Source organism: Ursus maritimus, unplaced genomic scaffold (assembly GCF_017311325.1).
Source record: "Ursus maritimus isolate PB19 unplaced genomic scaffold, ASM1731132v1 scaffold_8, whole genome shotgun sequence".
NCBI classification, from domain to species: Eukaryota; Metazoa; Chordata; class Mammalia; order Carnivora; family Ursidae; genus Ursus; species Ursus maritimus.
The window spans coordinates 1,795,454-1,817,629 of NW_024426996.1; the positions used below are offsets into that span (position 1 = coordinate 1,795,454).

General features: G+C 38.6%; 1 protein-coding gene across 2 annotated transcripts in view; it reads left to right on the top strand.

The window, feature by feature from the left end:
* Positions 1-22,176, top strand: part of PPP3CA (protein phosphatase 3 catalytic subunit alpha) — a 304,539-nt gene that overhangs the window by 227,576 nt on the left and 54,787 nt on the right. The window contains exons 4-7 of one of the 2 annotated variants that reach the window (XM_040625167.1): positions 6,046-6,157; positions 7,686-7,831; positions 10,667-10,806; positions 20,132-20,209. In XM_040625167.1, coding sequence (XP_040481101.1) covers positions 6,046-6,157; positions 7,686-7,831; positions 10,667-10,806; positions 20,132-20,209 — 476 coding nt within the window. The remainder of the gene's footprint in view (positions 1-6,045; positions 6,158-7,685; positions 7,832-10,666; positions 10,807-20,131; positions 20,210-22,176) is intronic. The other variant, XM_040625168.1, reaches the window with a different exon arrangement.

A 22,176-nucleotide genomic window follows, 5' to 3' on the forward strand; every position in this document is an offset into this window, starting at 1 on the left:
TGCAACAGGCAGAAAACAGAAATGGAGTGTAAAACGTTTCTTCTACTTTCCTTAAATGATGATTGTGTGGAATCTAAGTAAATACTTCAGAAAATCATTTGAGTGACTCTTAAATTCACCTTATTCATTTAACATGCAAAGTGCTTCTCTGTAAGATTCTGGGGATGAACGAAACAGGTGTGCTACTTTCCTTGAAGCTCACCTTCTTAGGGAAGGCCCAAGACTCTCCTATTGGGAGTGATTATTTATTGGCCAAAAGATGGAGTGCTATGTTGGAAATTTTTTTTTAATGGCGTAATTTTTGTGATTTTTAATAACTGAATTTGCCATCTTTTAAATCTAATCAAAGAAATAACACTATTTCCTATTAATTTACCAAAAAAGATAAAGCACTAAGTCATGTGCTCCTTGAGTAACAGTGGACACATTTGGACTCCTTTGTCTCACCAGCTCCATCTTCAGATAATATTATTTCTTAATCTGGTTGGTGTTTATTTACCTTTGGATTTTTACTTCCAGAGTTGAGACTTCTGAATCTCTGGCTTCAAATTACTCGAAATTTCCTAAATTTTCCCTAATTAGGAGCTTTTTAGGACTCTATTTCCTTAAATTAAAGAACTCGAGGAGCAATTATCACTAACTTGCTCTTCAACAGATTTCTTTTTCGTCTACAATTAATTTAGATATTTGAACTATGAAAGTTGCAATATTTTGTGTCAAATGCACCTTTTGAAATCCAAGCAAAGGATCAAAGATTGAACCCAGATGTGGATGACATAGCAAATGGATCAGGACATTTGAAAGTTCTCCGATGCATATATCAGAGTTCCCATCTTCACAAACAGCTCTTTAATTAAACTCTAAGTGTCTCCCGAGTACGCTCCAGGGACTTGCCACATGAATACGGAAATAACAAAAACGTGAAGGCCTCATCTATGAAAATGATCCATTTTGATTAGGCTGTGACCTTTGAGGGGCTTTGGGATGGTTCAGTGATATCATCATGTTTAAAATAGAACAGACGTTTCTATAAAACATATTTACCGAGAGTACTCTGGGGCTGTTAATTGTGGATTAAGGAAGCTTACATTGTTCGCATGCTGAACTGCTATTGTTTGCCTGGCATACGTGATCTCATTTATTCCTCATGGTTCTGCAAGGAACACGCCAATGTCTTCTTTTTGTGCGTGTGAAAACCAAAGCTCAGAGAAACTCACACACATAGGAAATGACAGTGCTGGGCTTCGAAGTCTGCGTTCTTTCCACTCCACCCCATGCCTTGGCCATGTTCACGAAGCGAACCACAAAAAATGCGCACATCAGTGATGCAGAAACGGATGCACACTTTCATATTCGCTCATGCATGTGCAAACATGCACACACAGCCCTCTCCCCCCCGCCGAATCTGAAGGTCCAGAATTGAACATAAAATATTCTCTTTGAGTGAGATACTGTCGGTTTAAGAGAATTCCCTTTCCAGCGTGGACTGTCCTAACAGCTTTCAAAAGGTTCTTGATTCCTCTCAATAATTCAGGGCTCCCCTGCAGGTATTTCTTCTTTGGCTGTCCTCTGGGCAAAGAGGAGCCACTTATGTTTAATTTTACCAAATCAGCTTTGAAGAGTAGGTTCAGATTTCATACAGTCTCTGCTGGGTAGTATTTCCAGGCAGTAGGTAATGTGCTGTGGGCAGTACACGGAGTTCATTTTCTGCACCCCTCCCCACCCCTTCCCACCACCTTCTCCTTCTGCCAAGATTAGAAATCATTCCCCACAAAATTAGCCCAAATAAAACAAGCAGGCTTTTGAGTAGTGATGAAAGAGGTAATTTTGTTTGGAGTAATAATTTGTCTCACACCAAATACCATCCTCTTTCTGATGATTGCATTATGCTACCTAATCTCTTTGATCAAGCATACGTGTATATAGGGGTGCACGTCTGAGTGCATCCCTCCGAGAATGCAGAGAAAAACAGAATTGCAGACGGAGGCATGCCCAGCTGTTTCCTTCTAGTCACTTGCTCACGTTCTTTTTCTAGCCAGTCTGCACCATGCAGCCTGGCAACGAGCTTAGCCGTGAGCCAGCGTCTCCCCGTGCTGCTTCCATACAGGTCTCAGCCCAGGCCTCGAACACATTGAAGCATGAAGAGTTGTTGTGTTTCTTTGGTGTGAACTCACGGAGTAAAACAAACCACAGCAAGTCAGGCAACGTTCCGTGCTTCTGCCTGAGAATAACAAGCAAAGGGAACAGCAAGCGATGTTAGGTGACAGAGTGATGCCGCAGACAGGACGAAGAAATTGTCTGCTGTCTCCCCGCCACCGATGGTCTTTGTAGTGCATTGCTCTTGCTCCGCTGCTTGTCTGCTGCTTGTCAGACCAGGCAGGCAATGTCTGAGAGGAGCTGCATTTGACATTTCGGGAGTTTGGATCTTTTCCCAACCAATGTACATCCTTCGCTTAATTGTCCCGTGACTGAGAGACGTCCCTTTTGATTGGAATGTATCACAGCTTGGAGAGTTATTTTGGAAGGCTGGTTGATGTATATCTGAAGCTGTGTATTTGCTTTTTAACTTTCTCCCTCTTTCACATCTTTCTTTACTCTCCGATGCAAATTTTCGAGAATACTCATCATCACTATTATCAGTGAACCAATTAAACTAATGAAGAAAACGATATCCTTCACAAAATGATATACTTAGTGCTGCTTCGTTGGGGAAGATTGATAAATTAAATAGGAGAAAACCATGTTTATGATGGAAATTAATAAAAATATAGAGGATGCTCAGTTGTTCATATTTTAAAAGTAATTTTAAGTTGTAACTATTTAATTATTTCGAGGAACCCTGGAAAGACCGTCAAGGTCCGGTTGAAGGTCATTAGCACAAGGAATTTACATCTAGCCATGCGAAAGACCAATGTAACATGCCTCTCTGTTTCCCCCTTAACCAATTAATTCAGTGAACATTTTGTTCAAATTAGCCATCTCCTATCACGTAGATGAAAATAACCGATTATTTAACTAATTTGCATTTCATTGCTTATTAATTGTGATAATTTTTTTATAAGAGACTTTCCTTTTTAAAAATAATGTCAGGTTATGATTTCATTTCAGATCGACAGGGCTCCAGAATGTTAGAACTTTAGATGGCAGAACAGTTGCCAGCAAGACAGTGTTGTACTTGGCAGCCGTCTCCCACCAGATGTTGAGGGTGGAGGCTGGCAGGGCTCCACTCTCCAGGCCACTCTTGCCCTTTCATTTACCATGCCACTTCTTCCATATTGGCTGCATTTGTGGTTTTATTCAGCATTTGGGAAGATATTTTATTCTTGCCACAGGGGAGAAGGAAATAAAATGTGAAAACAGGACTCTTATTTTGAGGGTTTGCTGAGCCAAGAATTGGGAAATTGAGTTATGTTTTCTTTCTCTCTTTCTTTTTCCTTCTCCTTTTCTTTTCTTTCTTTCCTACCCTCCTTGTCTCCCTTCGGTGTTCCTGTCTTCCTCCTCATTTATAGGAAAAAGAGCTAGTATTTCTTAAACTCCCACTATATACTAGGTGCTTTATATCCATTAAATAACAAGGATATTAAATGTGTATTGAATCATTAAAAAGGTAAATACGTATGAAAAGCAGATCATAAAATATTTCTGTATCACCCTTTGAGGTTTCACTTACGAGCAAGCTACAAAAATTAAAACTAAAGGCGATAAAGCCATGTGCTAATGTCAAAACAGGATCTTTAACAGACGGCAAGAGAGAAAATATGGGTCCTAAAAAGTGATTCCTCTAGCATTTAGCTGGGGTTAGAAACTTGTGTTTTCTATTTTAGTTGGAGAGATAATAACTTTGCTTTAAGATTCTTACAGACAAAGCTAATCTGAAGAGCTCAGAATTGTGGTTACATTTCCAAAAGGTGATTGATTGGGAGGGGGCACAAGGGAGCCTTTTGTGTGCTGAAATGTAACTGGATTTGGTTAGTAGTGTCATGAGAATATACATATACACAGACTCGCTGACTGGCATATTTAAAATATGTGCACGTCATCGTATGTAAGTTATACTTCAGTAAAAACAACAACAAGAAAAAATCTTTTTTAAAAGCAGTTACAGTGTGGCCAAAACATACATTCTTTCTCAATATAAAAATAAAATATATTAGATATAACAATTTGAGTAAGTAAATATAGTTCTTAAAAGGCCTTACATTCTCATCTTATTCCAAACTAGACATCCAAAGTTAACAACCAGTATGGAAGTGTGTGTGTGTGTTTCTTTAGTATTAAGGTACAACCTTACAAAGCTTAAATTAGGAGGAGTTCTCCCGTTGACATTAATAATGGTTTATAAGTATCTTCTCTGAAATGCGAAACAAATTTGAGTAATAACTACTTTTGTGAAACCATGTAAATGTACTCTGAAAACCAGATACATAGCAATCAGAGCCTCATTGAGCCACCATACTGATCACTGGGATAACAGGGAATCATGCACCATTGACAGATCATGACGCCTTAAGGATCACTTGTATAGACCATTTGGTCAACTGTTCAGAAATAGTAGTATCATCTGTCATGTGAACTTTAGCTAATAAGTATCATCAGAAATGATTATTAGAAAATTAATTAAAGTAACATATATATAAAATTGGACGCCAACCCATTATTTTTGTTTACTTCAATTATAATTTCATAGCTGGAGACAATACCTTACTTGAAAAACACAATAATACATACCTCCTTTGATAAATTAGTATTTTCTCCAGAACTTGGGCTGTATATTCAAACATGATCATTTCCACTCATCTAATAAATTATTATATAAGCTGACAGAGGTGATTATTCTTCACGGGCATCCCAACAAATGAATTACCAGCAGCTTTTCCCAGTGGACGTTATGCAGCATATTTACTATATGTTGGAAAGTTCTTTATAAAAATGTAAATGCTGTATGTTTTTTGGTTTCAGATTTTAGTAACCAGAATCAGACTTATGTCCGTATTTTTGTGGTTCTGTATCTTCTTAGCCTCACTTTTAGAACATAAACTTAATGAGGAAAAAAAAGAGCATACTTGTTTTCAAAGAGTGGTTTTCTCTTCCCTGTGGGTTCTTGATGAATGCCAGTGGAGGATAATTACATTGACCCCAGTTATCTAATGCACACTCTTGGAGGACTGTGTCAATGTAGGCTTATTCCAAACAGGGCGCGTTCAAAGTGGACCTTCATTTTTACACGAACTGCAATACCCAAGGAATTTGAGAGTTTCAAGGTTTATGAAATGTTTCTCGTAGTTATTATTAACAGCATGCGTAGTGAGATTCCCTGGCCTTCAGTTTAATTTATATGTAAAACAAAAAAACTTAAGGCTTTATATACCTAAGGCATTGAAATAAAAGACAAGGTGATGAGGGAGAAGAAGCCTAGTGAAGGAGAGAACATAATAGAAAACAGAGACATAGGGCACCTGGCTGGCTCAGTTGTGCTCCTGACTCTCGATCTCAGGGTTGTAAGTTCAAGCCACACAGTGGGTGTAGAGATTACTTAAAAAACAAAATCTTTAAAAAAAAAAAAAAGAAAGAAAGAAAAAGGAAAGAAATTAGTCAGCCTAAAAGCCTGGTGGCACCGTTTGCTTCCAAATTTTGTCTTGACTTTCCTTCCCAATTCTCCTGTTTCTGTCCCTGTTTGTTTGTTTTTAATAATTTGTTTTATAAAGAGAGGTGTCTTTATTTATTAATTGCTAATCACATTTCTTCTCATACTTGTACACCAGTGTATTTTGTGTGTGTCTTCATTCAGACTTCTTCCAGTAGACCCTGTAAAGTCCATTGTTTTCTTGCGGTGCATAGATCCTCGGTGCATACATATAAACCTTGGCTTTGTACTAAAGTAATGTTTTCTGTTTGATTGTTAATATCCTCCTTTATAAGGCCTAGCCTTTTGGGGACCTTTGGTCATAGTCACACGTTAGTTCATGTCTTCCTCACATGTGAGCAATGGGATCCTTAAGTATAATGAGAAAATATTTATTCTTATGTTATTCTTATTTTTTTCAGTGTGTGCTGTATTTGTGGGCCTTGAAAATTCTTTACCCCAAAACACTGTTTTTACTTCGCGGAAATCATGAATGTAGACATCTAACAGAGTATTTCACATTTAAACAAGAATGTAAGTATACTTCAACCTTCTTCCGTTACCGCCATCCGTGCTAGTCATTTGAATTCATACCAAGAGCACATGATGATTTCCATTGCTTAGAAGTCAAAAACTTAAAAAATGACACTATTTTATTCTGTATCATTCCATATTTCTTTCTAAGCATGGACAATGAGGAGAATTCAGAATTTCTTTTTAAAGTATAAATTTTCTATAAAGTGATCTGAAAATTTGAATTAATATTTGATGTAATTTGTCCTAAGAAACAATGATTAACTTAGTTTTTAAAAATAGCCAGAATACTACTATTCAGGGGAATAATTTTACCCTTTCATCTCAAATCACTCAAGAAAAGCAGATGGAGGGCAAATTCAACTGTGCCTCTTTGGGACTGTATAGATTTACAAGCCTCTAGTGGATTTTACAAAATTAGAGATGACGTCTTCCTTTAGACATAAATACTAGGAGTGAGGAGTACTTCATGTAAATTTCATTTTCCTCCTCTGTTAATTTTCCCTATTGTCCAGTGGAAAAAAATTTCTGTCATTTAGCCCTATATTCAGTGGAGTTCAGAGACTTTTCTTAGAATATTAGATACAAGTCAGTAAGGGAAAAGCAATGTGCAGTGATACAGAAACAACTTTAGAAAATTTCTTGCCATCTCTTTTTCTGTAAGATCATTTAGCAAAATTAGCCAGCTTTACAGCCATGTTTCTGTTGGTCTCCTAGTTGTTTGTACGTCTAATTTTTGAGATACATCTGCAGATCAATAGCAAGGATATATACCAAAGTTCTGTCCTCTGCTATATAAATGTTACTAAAACTGTAAAATATGGATGAACAACGAAAATGTAAAACAGTAGATCTAAAGATTAATAATACAGGTATTCCCTGTCTTTTGAAAGTATGTCTTATGTCACTTTGCTGTTATGAAAACCTACATTAGTACCTGTTATTGCTAACCAAAAGAAATCCAAAGAGAATTTTTGCTTTTAGGAAGAAAGGTGAAAAACAAAAATAGTGGTCAGTGTTATACTTGCAGCGAGCACTTCTAGAGGCAATGCTCAGCCTGAGCCATGAGTCGCCCCGCCAAGTCCCTTCCCCGGGAACTACACTCAGCACTCACCATCAAGCCGCCCGAGCTTTGAACTCTGTCCGCGAGCATCCGTGCTTTATCTCCATTTATTTTATGCATCGGTTACAAGTAGTGTCTTAGGATATCAGAAAAGCCTAAGACGTTCTTTTTTGGATCTGGGAACGCCCCCAGATTTTTCCATGTAAATTAATGGTAATTGCTTCGGCTTAAAAAGGTTTCATAGGGACAGTAGACTTTCAGATAGCGGGGGAAACCTGTGATCTACTTCTTCAAAACGTGTAACTTATTTAATCATGTTTTGAACTTAGCTATGTGTAGTTCCAGGCTAGTGGTAGGATTCTGGGAAGGAAACATTTAAAAAAAAAAAACAAAACTGTTTCAAGGAAATGATCCTCGCTATGAAATCATGAGTCAATTATTTGTTTTTGAATCATGTTTTGAAAGGTAAAATAAAGTATTCAGAACGCGTATATGACGCCTGTATGGATGCCTTTGACTGCCTGCCCCTGGCTGCTCTGATGAACCAACAGTTCCTGTGTGTCCACGGGGGTTTATCTCCAGAGATTAACACTTTAGATGACATCAGGAAAGTAAGTTCTGTCATCTCAAAGTCTCATCATTCTGTGCACTTCATTAATAAACCAGAGACATGAATGTCCCTGTCTTTTTCACCAAGTTTATCCTTTTGAATTAAAAGGATTTAAAGTTGTCACGCATCTCTTCTTTGCATTCACTTCTGTCAGAAAGAAAGATATATTTTTACTTGGAAGAGTTTTTATCTTGAAAACCTCAGGGTTCATTTTACCATGTGACATGTGTCATTGAAATGTATAATATTTGATTGCTAAAAAATAGATGCCTTTTCATTTCCCCTTGGCTGGTGTTAAGCAACCCATTGTATATTCATAGCCTATTAAGCTAGAAAATGTTGCTTTCCTCTGGGGAAAATATCACAAGTTGACCTTTAAAGTATGTCCATATTATCATTTTTTAAAAAATCTATTATTTTCACAGTTTAACACTTTAAAGCAACAATCTGATAAAAGCAGTGGTGATATCCTATTAACTGTATTGAATGGCTAAGTGAAAGTTTATTTTTTTGAGGTTTTTTAACTTAATTTAACATTGACTATTAACTGTCATTTTAGCCAGCAAAAAGATGAGTTAGGTTGAATATGGAAGTATCTTTTTCTTGAGACTATGTGATAATATGAGATAGTTTTACGTAGTAGAAGAGACAATCTTTCACTTTATTATTAGTAGTATTATTAAATTATTATTGGTTTGCTCAATATTCTTTGAAAAGTTCCCTGGCTTTTAAAGAAAAACTATATTTAGGGAAATAAAACATTCAAATTCTACCTTAATACTCTCTCATTAATGTCCAGGTTGTCAAGTGTAAAAATAGTACAGTATTTAGTTTCCCATTAGAAAGGAGATGCATGATTTTTATTTTTAAAATCAAACAGAAGTACATCAAATAAACCTTTGCTTCCTGCTCTGTGAGTTTGTGTCTTTTTTTAAAAGACACCACTACCGATCTATTTCTAGAGTTTTGTAGCACACAGAGCGTTGGTATTTGTTCTCTGTTTAAAGTACGAGAAAAACGTGACTGAATTGTAGTCATGGAGTTGAAGGAGAGAGAGTGATTCATTTTCTGTATGAGTTTTGTAATCTGATGGACTTTTGTAATATCATCTGAACTCTTATCATAAATTAAGTAAATTTTAAAACCATCACCCACTGTCCCCAGAACTTACTTTCTGACATGTTTCAGATATTCTATTCAATTTTCAAATATGTCATTAAGCTCTAACCTTAGCCATAAAATGATTTTTAGGTTTGCATTTTGCCCTATGTCAGTTAGAGTTTCCACCACACTTAACTTTATTTAATTTTGTAGTCGTTTCTTCTTCCTGTTGGTGGTATTAATTTTAGAATGCACTTTGTAGCTTTTCCAGAATTTCTGTATTCTGGTTGCTTTACCAAACGTTTAGCTGGGAATTCATAGTAATCAGAAAAACTCCCCTCCTTTGCTGTTCTACCCTTAATAATAAGTTCTTCTTTCTTAGAAAGAAATTCTGTATTTTTATGAACAAACATTATTTTTCTTGGAGGCATTATTCCAAAAGCATAAATTATTTAAGTCTCTTAAACAAGTCTAAGTTTGCAATGAATATTTTATGGATAACATAATAGTTGAAATATAGAGGGTCTTGGCTTATTGAAGTTTTTCATTGAGTGTTGAAAATGTGAGATATTGCTTCATTCTTTTTAGATATTGGTAAAAAATGGTGTGTAGCAAAACCATTATTTATGTCACCTTTTATGTCTCAGGAAAAAGAATTTGATCGGCTGCCAGGCTTATATATTCACCTTTCCCTATGGGTTTTTGAAAAATATTAAAGTATTGAAAATGAAGAATATCAGTCCTTAATAGGTTTTCATAGCTCTTGTATGCTTTTTTTCAAGAGACTATAATGTCTGCTAACTTCACCCAAGATTCTTTAATTGCAGTTAAGTCAGGATAAACTACAGGAAAGTGATAGTGTTATAAAATTGTTGGTGAAATGTCATTTCCAGTTATTATATTGCTCTTGCTTTCTAAATACACCTTTTAAAATTGAAATATGACCTTGCTAAACATTTATAGCTGGAAAATGGATTTCATATGAGGGTTTGGGTGAAACTATAAAGCTTAGAATTGTGAGCTGAAGAATGACCGGCTAGGTTTGGGTTTATTTTACTGCTTATCATTCCTCTTGGTTTGTAACTACTAAGATAAACTACAACAGGCCTGTACTCTAATTCAAAACTTAGATAGCCCCTAATAGTGTATTCACCAGAATGTCGTTCCGCGAGTGGCTGCTCTTAAAATGAAAGCCGTTTGTTCTCAAAGTCATATCGTTCATTATAAACACCATACGTTGTTCTCCATCCAGATTTCTAAACCTCAGTTTAATGGAGGCAGTAATAGAAATTTCCCCAAAGATAAAACAACATAAAAGCTTGTCCTCAAGAAGTGAAACACAGAGTCACATGAGCTGGTAATGACTAAAATACTCAGATCGATCAAGTAAGTCAGGAGGAGAGAAAGCAAAGATAACAAGTAAACTAGGAGACAGGAAAAGAGAAGCAAAGAGTAGGAATTAAAGAAACAAGAGGGAGGTAAAGAGTGAGATGGAGACAGATAATGAAATGAAGAGGCTCATCCAAAGGACGAAGGGAAACCTGGAAGAGAGAGAGGAAGCATGGAGGAATGGGGAGGAAGGGAGGCAGAAGAGCAAACAGGAAGAGAGCGAGGGGGCTGCCCTCACCAGGCACTGAGCTGGGGAGGAAGTCAGGGACTGCAAGGACACTGCGACTTTCTGAATTCCAAGCTTCCAAAGATTAGTATTTTGCTCTCTGTCTTCTATTTTTCTTAGTTAGACCGATTCAAAGAACCACCTGCTTATGGACCTATGTGTGATATCCTGTGGTCAGACCCGCTGGAGGATTTTGGAAACGAGAAGACTCAGGAACATTTCACTCACAACACAGTCAGGGGGTGTTCGTACTTCTACAGGTGAGGACGGACGGCTCGCCCTCGGGAGCATGCTTGGTTCATCGATGCCCTAAGTTAAAAGTTCATGGGTGTGTTTATGATGTTTATATAACTTCTCTAGGACACAAGGCTAAGTGAAGGTTTCTCTGTGCAAGCCTGGTTCGGATGGGTTCTTAGCGCTCGCAAAAGGAAAAGATAAATAAAACATTTGTATAAATACACAGATATAATATTTGTGAAGAACAGAAAAGGCATAAAAGAAGCATGTGGTATCAGGGTGGCGAGGCAGCCAAAGAAGATAGTAGAATTTAGTAGAAAATGTGTTCTGTTTCAAGGACTGTAGGAAAAAAATTCAACGCCAGCCTTGAATTTTCATTCAATTATATAATCACTTAAAACATTTTTTACCCGTTGTCATAACTTACATCTGGAAAACAATTTTAAATCCGCTAATTAAGTGATAGTGAAGTTACTCTTAAATTTTCTTAAGTTTATTAGACTTCCTGGGTGAATTAAAATTAGCAGTTAATTTATTTTTAGCACTTTGACAAGCCACTTTGCAAAACTGTGACAGTATTTTTTATATTAGCCAGTGTAGGGGAATCTGCCCCATCCATGACGTTTCAGAGCATCTCAGAAGGAAATCGGCGACACAGTTGGGTTTTTGCGTCCCCATGATTTTCGTGGTGTCTGAGTGCAGTTATTGCCTCTGCGTTTGATTAGTCAACGTTTCACTAGGTTCTCTTAGCATCAGACATACAGTTAATGCGACAGTGGCCAGACAGGAGAAGGAGGTTGTGGAGAAATCGAGAATGTTAAATCTATAATACATCATCTTGAAAGAAAACAAAACGAAACTTACAAACCGCATGTGATGTGCCCTGAAGTTGATGCTTAATTCCAGCCCCGGCAGGGGAGCAGCTGGGAAGGCTGGGGGCTCCGACACAGGCACTTATCTTCCGTCTCGAGAGCGAGCAGCCATCAGCCTTCTACGTAACATTGATCAAGTTTGTTCAGTGGTGGAACATTTTGTTCCATATCTGAAGTTTCCCTCACAGGCGAGCAGGTTTCCTTTTATGTATCTGTTGAAGTCATTGAGAAATTAGTTTGTCAACAGAAAGTCTTGTATACTGTCAAGCATCCTTCAGAGAATACTTTTTGTTATAAATATTAATAAAGTGGTTTGCTCCGAGCTTATTTATCAGAAAGGTTACAATTCATTCCTGTGTTTTAGAAATTTGGGCACCCGGTCAAATGAGTCTCTTTTGGGTGAAATGAAGAAGCATGGTAAAATCATTTCTGCAAAGCCTAAGGTTTCTTTTCAGTAATGAATGTGGAAGCAATATTTTACTAAATATGCTAAAAGTTTTAATGGAAAGGTAAATATTGTTGAAATAGATCAAAGCAAGGTTTTCGATTTTTAAAATCTGGTGTTAGATCCCTCGTCATACCATGAGTGTTTAAATTGCTTCCTTGATACCACTGAGGCGTGCTTCAATATCACAGTAGCAAGCAAAAGCCAGACCTCTTCATTCTGATGTTGAGGCCCATTGATCTCTCTTCATTCACAGTGTAGATGACTTTCTTCTAGTAGTTTTCTGCTTCAGCTGTTCAAAGAAATCAGATGTTAAATGAGGTCTGTACTGAGCGTACATAAAGTTATGGTATTTGTTGCTTTGTCAATATAGACACAGATGTGTTTACATCAGAGATAAAGTCCATCAACTAGATAATTAGAGGATTAGGCATGTTTTCCCACTTTTGTTCTCAACAAAGTGGTTATTTAACTCCTCTCATTGGAGGTTCTCTGGTATCTGTAGCCCATGACAGATCCTGACTGAATCTGCAGCCTGTAGACTCTGATGAACGGTAAAGCAATCTGGATTCTGTTTGATCTAAGGAGGGGAGATAGGACTCTTTCTCTTAGAGCTTTTTGGTTCTTTTGTCTTTAGTTCCCTTGAGGCTTTATAAAGCTGATCTAGAGGGGCACACGGGGGAGCACTGCAATTGGCTGAGGAACTCGCTGACAGCCACCTGTTCGAGTTCTTGGCGGTTATTTCGATTGGCGCCTCCCAGTTTTATTTGACACGTTTAGATAGAGTCTGCGTATTTAATTTGCTGTGCCACCCTTGCCTCATCTAACATACTGTCTGGGCCATGACGTAAATAAAATGAAGTTCTGCAGAAAGAGCTTCAGTAAGAATGCATGAGGACCGCCTTGAGTTAGAGAAGAGACAGTGTGATGCGGGCGGAGGGCGGGGGGAAGGAATCCTCTGCTCCGGCCCCAGTGCTACCATTACCTTTGTGACCTTAGACGGGAGTTTGGGAACTCAATTGCCTGTAATGTCCAGGCAGGACTGGAGATACTTGAAACAGGCCAAGCCTCACACTGTAAAAGTGTGTGAGGATCCTGACAAACTGGAGGTAAAAATTTCATTTTCATGTAGACCAAACAAAACTGTTGGCTGGATTTGGTGCTTGGGTTGGCAGTTTGTGTGTCTGCCTTGGATGAATCACGTAAGCTTTGTGTTCTAGGTTTAGCTTACATCAAAAGGAGGGAGTTACATCAGACATTCTGAAGTTCCTCTAAACTCTGAGACTTACAGAACATTTTGACAACCATTTTAAAAGCGTTTTTGAAGCTGCAAATTGTGGCTCACTCAAATCCCTGCCAGTCTCTTCATCAGCGATCAGCCGTGTGTCTGCTCGTCGCCTGCAGCCCCCTTCTCTTCTGAAGCTGTCACTCCTGCCAACCCCTTCCACCTGCAAATCATCCGGTTCCTTCTTCTCCCGTGTCCCGATTGTCCTCTACCTATCCAGCAGATCCCTGCCTCTTCTGCTGCCCTTTCTTGGTCGTCCTCCTGCTTTGGACATCTTTTTCTTTACACTTTTCCCTGGAGCCTCACCTCTTGCCTTAGCTTCCCTGTAAACTGTATAAACTCTGTGGTTTAATGACCAGATCTAGCCCCTTCATCTATTTATCTTTCCTGAGCTGGACTTTTCTATTTCCAGGTGGCTGCTGGAAGTTTTTTTATCTTAGATGCCCCATGGTCACCTTAACTTCAACTCACCTTGCCTGAAAAGAGTTATGGTTTACTTCCGCACTGGGGATTCCTCCTAGTCTCACTGTTTAACAGTTCTATCAGGAGTCATGTAGACAGGCAGGTATCTTCACTTGCTCTTTTTGCATTGAGATCACCACCAGTCAGTCATCACATCTTATTGACTCTTTCTTAAAAATATCACCAGCACCTAAACTACTCTGCCTTCCCTTCTTCCCACTCTGAGTTCAAGACTTTCATTTTTAGTTCATTGAAATCACATCTAAATTTCACAATGTCCTTCCCACTCCCTTCCCCAAATTGTACGGTTTCCTTAATGGGTATCCTTTTGAGAATTCATTCCCTCATTAAGTTATTTAATAAACATTAGTTGGGCACCTATTATATATGCCTTCCCTGAGGCTTTACAGATACGCAGAGTACCTGCCTTGGAGGGAGAGTGCCTTTGAGTGGCAAAGACCCATACGCTATGACAAATAAAATTCAAGGTGAGAAATGCTGTGAGAAATGTGGAGATTACCACACACACACCCATGCACGCGGACGTCCCCACGTACACAGCCATACACACACAGCGTTGGGGGGCCTAACCCAAACAGGGATGGATTGGAGTTTAAGGGACAGCACGTGGTAGAAGTGTTATTAGATCTGAGTCTTAAAGGATGAACAGGACATACCCCACTAGTGTCATTTGGGAAGGCTCTTTGTAGGCAGGGAAAGTGGTGTCAAAGAAAATATGATGGAAGACAACACATCTAGAAAAATGACCATCCGAATGGTCCCCTTTTACCTTTCATCCCAAATTAGAGTCAGCTGCTTCAGTATACACTAAAGCTGAACATACATAGAACTAAGCTATTCTACTTTTATTTTATATCCACTAGAAATGTGCACAGCTTTGCACCCAAAAGGTTGCTCATGGTAGTCATATTCGTAAGAGCCAAGAAATGGAAACAACCCAGATATCTATCTAGCTAAGAGAATGAACAGTAAATTGTAGTGTATCTATACACCTAAATATAGCAAAGGAGAAGGGGTTCACCAACGCTGCACATAACGACATGGGGCAATGCCACAAGGAAGGCGATGAGTGGAGGAAGCCAGATACTAGAGAGTGTGTGGATGACAGCATCGAAGTAAGAGTTTAAGGTTACAGAAAGCTAATCTGTAGTGTTCAAAGCCAGATGGCAGGTACCCTCAGTGAGGAGGCGATAGGGACTCGAAGGAGCCCTGAAGTATGGCTGGGGTTCAGGTAATGAATGTTCTCTGTCTTGATCTGAGTGCTACTTACAAGGAGAAGATAGATCATCCATTTGTAATCTTCTGATTTGGGCAGTTTTCTGTATAGATGTTAAGCTTCAATAAAATGTTTGCCTTAAATAAAAATTGCTCACTGCTCCTGAGACAGCCTGCAGCCAAGTGCAAGTGAGGACTTAAGCTCTGGCAGGAAGAGCTGGAGCCCTTCCAGACTTGATAACCTAGTGGGTAAAATGAAATTAGTTGGAGAACCCTGGGGCAAAGAAAAAAAACCCACCACGGCAGGCAGGCGTATCTGTTCCCCGCATCCAGGTGATACCCCAGGGCTTTGGGCCCATTGCCCAGCCCCCAGAAGCAGAGGAGGAGCTTGGCAGTGGGGCAGAGTCCTCCCTTACTGATGGGCTGGGAGAAGGTGAGGCCACCAAGGAGGCAGTGAGAGGCTTCCTCCTGGCCCCTTAGCAGGGGGTGTGGGCTGCTTGCTTCTGGAACCCGGCGAGGGAAAGGAACCTTTCCTGCTCTCACCGGCTCGACTGCCCTGCTGAGACTACTCCAGCGATGGAGTGTAAGCTCCGATAAGCTGACAGATCGCTGCTAAGCATCTAGGATATGAAGACAAATGCAGTCATGTCCGTCTCCTAAGGCATTCGGTATTGCTGGAGAGCAGAGATGACACGTAATTTAGATGTCGACGATGATACCTTAGACAAGTGCGTTGGGGGAGCATGGTGGAGGAAGCAGTTCTGTCCACCTCGGATGAGGTGAGTTTGAGGGGAAGGGTTTACAGGTGATAAATTAGCTAAGGCTTAGCAGAAGAGTAGGCTTTTCCAGAAGGAAAAAATAGTAGAAATAAAGACATGCAAGCTTTAGAAAAAGTATTTTAATAATGCCGGCTGGCTATATCTTAAAGAGATGGAAATCTGGGAGGTTTAATTCAAGGTCTGAAACATAGTTTAATATAGGAAGGAACAAAAATAAGAGAATACACAGAATGAGTCTAATAATAACTATTTTCTCTAAGGCCGAAACAGTTTTTCTCCCATTGCTCACTTTTGTCTTTTCTACCTTCTTTACAACTTTGTTCGTGCTCAGTCTGCATAGGTCCTTCTCCCGTTCTCATTCTAACTCCTTTCCTATCTAGCATTCCCTATACGTCATTGCCCTTACGATCTAACGCGAGTCACAACTAATAAATTTAACAGTGTTAAAAAAAAAAAACCATCAATGGATTACATTTTAAGATCTAATTGGCTTTATTAAACAATTCATGACCTGGGCAGCGTCCCCGCTAGCAAGTAGAGGGGCTCTGAGGGGCTGTACAAAATGGAAGGTTTTTATAGGAAGGAGGGTGGGGTGAGAGGTTATTAGCAAAAGAAAAGAAAGTCTTGTTTCAGGCCCGACACTTTGCCTTAGGGGGAGGGGGAGGGAGGTCTCACACAGATTACCTCATCTGTGTTTGGTGGAGGCCAAGGGCCCATGTGACAGATTACCTCACTGGTGCTGGTCAGAACATTCCTGATTGACCAGTTAAGATTTACTTTTTCATGGAAGGTTGAAACTTCCATTAGGTTAGGTAAGACGCCCCAGTTGGTGACTTGGCCTAAGTGATACCATTTTAGGCCAGTAGGTTTCTTTTTCACAACAGCTACTACAGAGTCTGAGGTTGCTGACTCACTTCTATGCTGCGTTCTTTCTTCCACAACATGGTGGTAGAAGGAAAATTCGGAGTTGTTAAATGTCTACCACTCTCAGTTGGGCCTTAGACTAGGGAATTTACATATATTGCTAACTCATTTAATCTTTATCTCCAGTCTGTGATATAAATGTTACCGCCTGCATTTTTACCAGTGAGGTAATTCAGGCCCAAAGAGGTTAAGCAATTTTCCAGAGCTTACACAGGAAATTGGAATAAGAACCCAGATCTAAGGATTCCCACTATTCCATGGAAATTTCCACCTCCTTTTCTACTCAGAGGAAAGCATTCTCTAGTGCTTAAGGAATAATCATGTTCCACGAGAAAAAAAAAAAAAAAAAAAGCATTTTCAGAGAGTACAGCTTCTTCCCCAAACACAGTAGTGCGTGCTGGTAAATGCGTATAACAAAGCTGAAAGTCTCACTGGCCTTCACCGATCTTTGCATTAAGTCTTCTTTCAAGACATGTCCAGGACATTGGGTTAAACAAAATCATACTAGGGTTGCCTGACAAGGGTGCCCACAGATGGGTTGTGAATAGGACTGAGATCCAGACAACCCTGTGCTCAAAAGAAGGTCATGGGCCCATGCTTGTGCTCACCAGCCTGGAGGAAAAGGGGCTCTTTCTCCTCGGTAGGCACAGAACACCTCAGAAGCTTCACCTCATTAATGAGAAGGAAGGAAGGAAGGAAGGAAGGAAGGAAGGAAGGAAGGAAGAAAGAAAGAAAGAAAGAAAGAAAGAAAGAAAGAAAGAAAGAAAGAAAGAAAGAAAGAAGAAAGAAAGAACAAAAGATCTAACATGGGATAGATAGTTTTCAAAAAATTTCCTCAGACCAATGTGCTTTCTTTGTTTCATAATGTCTCAATAAATGTTTTACTTTCCTGCCTAGATGATACATATCACCAAGACAGAAACTACAGCTTACATTTACCATGCCACCCCTCCTTGTGCCTATTCAGTCTTCTAACAAACAGAACACATCACCAGTGAGTCTCTGACAAATTGGTGGGAAATAAATGATTCTCCAGTTCCCTCCGTGGTATTAGGGGTTCTGAAGCTGCAGCCTGCTTTCTCTATCATTCTACATAATCTTCTTTAGTGCTTTTTAGCTTGAACACTTTTTGGTATATCATCATTTCCATTGAAAAGCATAAAAATGTTGTGAAGTTCGTTTGTTTCCCACCTAATATTATTAAGGACTTTAATATATCCCAGGCAGGCAGTTGATCAATAGTGGGGATTTGGATGATCTTTGAGGATTTTCTAAATTTATTTAGAAGAATGTTTGCAATTCTTAGAGAGTTTGAGTATTTGATTATGTATGCCTTTAAATTTCTAAAGATTTTCTTCAAAATGAGTTCCTTCCAAGTAATAATACAAGTGTTCCTCACTTAATGCTATTAACCTAGCAGATTGCTGCAAGGTTAATTTTATTTTCTTTAGATTACCGTTAAAAATCAGATCTATATTTCCATGAGGCAAAACTTTAAACACATAAGGGTATCAGACTTAGCATGAAGAACGTGTATTAAAATTATGCTTTCATAAGTCTAGTGTAGGTTCTAACAAAAGGAAAAAATAAATTTAAAAAGTGCTGCCAAGCCATTTGCCCAAGGACAAAAAGTGACAAACCTCGACAAACAACCTCTGTCTTTCAGTGGTACGACAAAGCAATAAACTATCTTTTTAAAAACGAATTTCAAGGGCAAAAAAAATAAATGGCTGAAAGAGATAGGAAAGGAACATTTATTGGGTGCCACCCTACATTGTCAGCCCTTGGCTGGGCACTTTACGGCTAAATATGTACAAACGCGTGTGCTATTTTGTAAAGACCATCCAGTGTCTCAGCAATCCAGCTTTCTTTTGTTGACACACACTGATCTGGGAAGGTCATGTACTCACCTTTTCCGAGGGTAGAACACGAATCTTTGTAGACACATGTCGTTCACCTCTTGATCTGGGAACCGTGCGGACACATTAACATGTGCATACTCTGAGCCGTCTTCTCCAGTCTGTAGGTTACACTAATGTGCATAAGTACGTGGTCTATTTACTGGACTGACCTGAGACAACTAGGAAGTAATGGCCTCCTGAAGGTCCCCTTTTTTTCTCCCCCGAGCAAATTGCTAGAATATTCTAGAACACATATACATATGCATGCAAATGCACGTGTCGTGTGCACATGCACAAAGACTGTTTTTGATTTCAGATTCCAGTTTTGCAAAGCACTGGATCCTTTTTTATAATCAACGTCTCTACTATGGTGTGCTGTATTAGTGGTATTTTTTTTTCCTTTTGATCAGGAAATTCTTAGAAAATCTGTAACATAGAAACTATTTTCATCTTCTCTCTTATAATAAATTATTTGAGTGACATGTACTATTTAGTATTTCTTCAAAGTGCTATTTTTATAGTTGCTGAATTATTTCTTACAGTGCATGTAGTTTAGGCTCTAGTGGGCATACGCAGTTTGTTCATAATAAAATGAGCATTGGTTTGCTGTCCCTTTATTTAAAATGCCTAAAATTTATTCATTTTTAGGACATGCTTTTATCTGATGAAAAATTCTTAGAGCAGAGGCAAAGTGATTGCCAAGGGTTTTACAAGTTTAGTTTGTACTTTGAATTTCATTTTTAATAGTGTTCTCGTCTTTGGTTTTGAGACTTCCTTAACAGACAAAACCACCTTGATTATATATTTCATATTTTTCTTAAGTCCAGGTAAAGAATAAGTCTGAAGATATAGTTCTGTTGATCATATTTGAAGTACACAGTTTAAAACTTGTGAATTCCATAATTCTGTTTAGATTTTGAGTGATATATCAGTTAACATACTCATAAGTAAGTTGGTAACTTGGTTTCCAGAAGACATATTCTCCCCCACTCCCTAACTCAGTCCATGCGGTAGAGCACTCAGGCACACACGTGCATCCAAATACAAGTGGTGCCGTATTTGAGAAAATTGAGGTTTATATTGTAAATTCCGTTCTCGGGTTATACTGATGCTTATGTTCACTTGTGTTTAAATATAGACTTGATAATATTGATTTTCTCTATGAGTGGACATTTCTCTAGTGTTGTTATATAATGGCCTGTATTCTTTGTCCAATTCACGCCATCTCCAGCCCTTTCTGATTATGTAAAAAGTCGGACTGCAGGTGCTTTTTCTGCCACAGGGATAAAAACCTGCCCTGAGAGCCAAGAGGCTTGTTTCATGAATGATGTATGTTTGATGGTGCTTGATCAAATCACATAGGTCAGCGTGGTAGAGATAAATGTGCTGCTCTTGATGATTTCATAACACATCCTTCTTTCTCTTTTCTTTTTGTCTCTGGCAGTTACCCGGCTGTGTGTGAATTCTTACAGCACAATAATTTGTTATCTATACTCCGAGCCCATGAAGCCCAGGATGCAGGGTGAGCAGCTTTGTGGGTTTCCGGAAACCATGCAGAATGCCTGGGTCACAGCTTCCTCACCGTGCTCAGGCTGGAGAGGGTCCCTTTTGCGAGGCTCTCTCCCTGAAGCAATTAGATCTTAAAATTGTCTTCTGATGACACAGATATGGCAGGGTCCTGGGGAATGAGTGGTCGCAAAGGTGTCCTAAAGTCCCCTGAACAGGTAGAATTTTCAGCTGGCTTTCTTAAGAACTTGTATGGGTCCATCTGATTTCTTTCCATTCCTGCTCTTCCCACCGTCCAGCAAGTGAGTAAATTACCAGCAACTTTTCAGCCTTGGTTGGCAATGTGAATGAGAACTACACACAAATATTTAACAGATGTTGCACGATATCCATATCATTCCTGACCCCTGTGAAGTCTTAAAGGGCAAAAGCAGAGGCATTTAAATGAGGGAGGAAAGTCTATATTCTAAAGAACAAATGCATAACAGAATTTTATAATACGTGGTAAATTTTAAAATTTAGAGTCTGGGGTTAATATAATTGTTAGTATAATTGGTAGGCCAATTATAAGGGCTTAGAAAACTAAGAAACATCAGATACTCAGTGTGATAGTGCATTAAATCTGCATTAGGAAGAAAAAGGCATAATGGATTCTAGGATTTGACGTCTAGTATCCTTCTCAGTAGGCTGCCCTGGAAGGTCTGTTTGCCTTCAAATGCTTAAACTCGTTCCTTCATATTCTGAGTTCTCTGAAAGGGAGAAATGCTTAGTATTACAACACTTAGTATTCAGTGTACTGAAATTAGGAATAGAGACGAGCGCATTCGGAAGTAAGCCCATGTCCGATGCTCGTAAGTCAAGGCAGATCCTAAGTTCCTTTCAAAATTAGCTTTTTTCAACCAATAATCAACAGGTATGAACTGATCCAATAACATATACTCAGTGTGTTGTAGCTGACCTTTGATATAACCTGTCGATATGCCCAACCAATCAGGTCCTCAAATAAGTTTTTTTTTTTTCTTTTTTCTTTTTTTCCACTTTTCAGGGCAGTGGTGTCACCATGGTTTTTTGACGGACTGTCCCAACTGAACATTTTAAGCAGCTTTATATTAATCCCACTACAGACCTGAAATCATCTGCTTATTCGAAAATATTTTAAGTCCATCAGTTAAAATCAATTAGTATATTTGTTTGAAATGAACATTTGATTGATTAATTGGGAAAAATTGAGATTATGTCATCTAGTTTCTTTGCTTTTGCTTGTGGTCAAGTAGGCATAGCCAATCACAGTTTATAATGTCAAGGTACTAAGGTGGAGTGTGTTAACTGTCTTTCACATTCTGATTTTTTTCCCACCAGCAAAATTCAGTCCAATGTGCAGAATAAATACTTCTAGAATATTTCAAAAATTGTTAAGAGGATATCTTCTCTGGGAAAACAGTATCAAAATATTTATAAAGTTATAAATCTTAAGGTGACTCTTTATCTACCTAAAGGTACTATTTGAGGCACTTTAGAACCCAACTACAGTAGGCATGGTTAGCCAGCCAGAAATAACATGGCACTGAATACCCAAGGAATGATAAAATTTTGTTTTGCACTTTATAGGAAATTTTCTAAACCAATATTCCTAAAATCTGTTACACAGAAGTCATGAGATATGTTTTCACCTTCATGGAAAAGAACCAGAGTTTCTTGTATTTTTTGATTATTTGAGGACTAGAGTCTTACTTTTATCTAAGTAGAAGAAAAGTAACTGGCTTATTGGTTTATTTCCAAAGATCTTGCAGATGTTCTGTATCATTCTGTTTGATTATTACCCTGCTCAGACAATAATGTTTGATCTGCAGATGCCAGAAGAGATTGGTAATAAATAAAGTTCTAAAATAGAAACACTTTCTATATGTAAAACCCATAGATCTCCCCACACATCCTTTGAAAAGCAAATTGCTTAGTCAAGACCATACCAGAATATTGTAGATA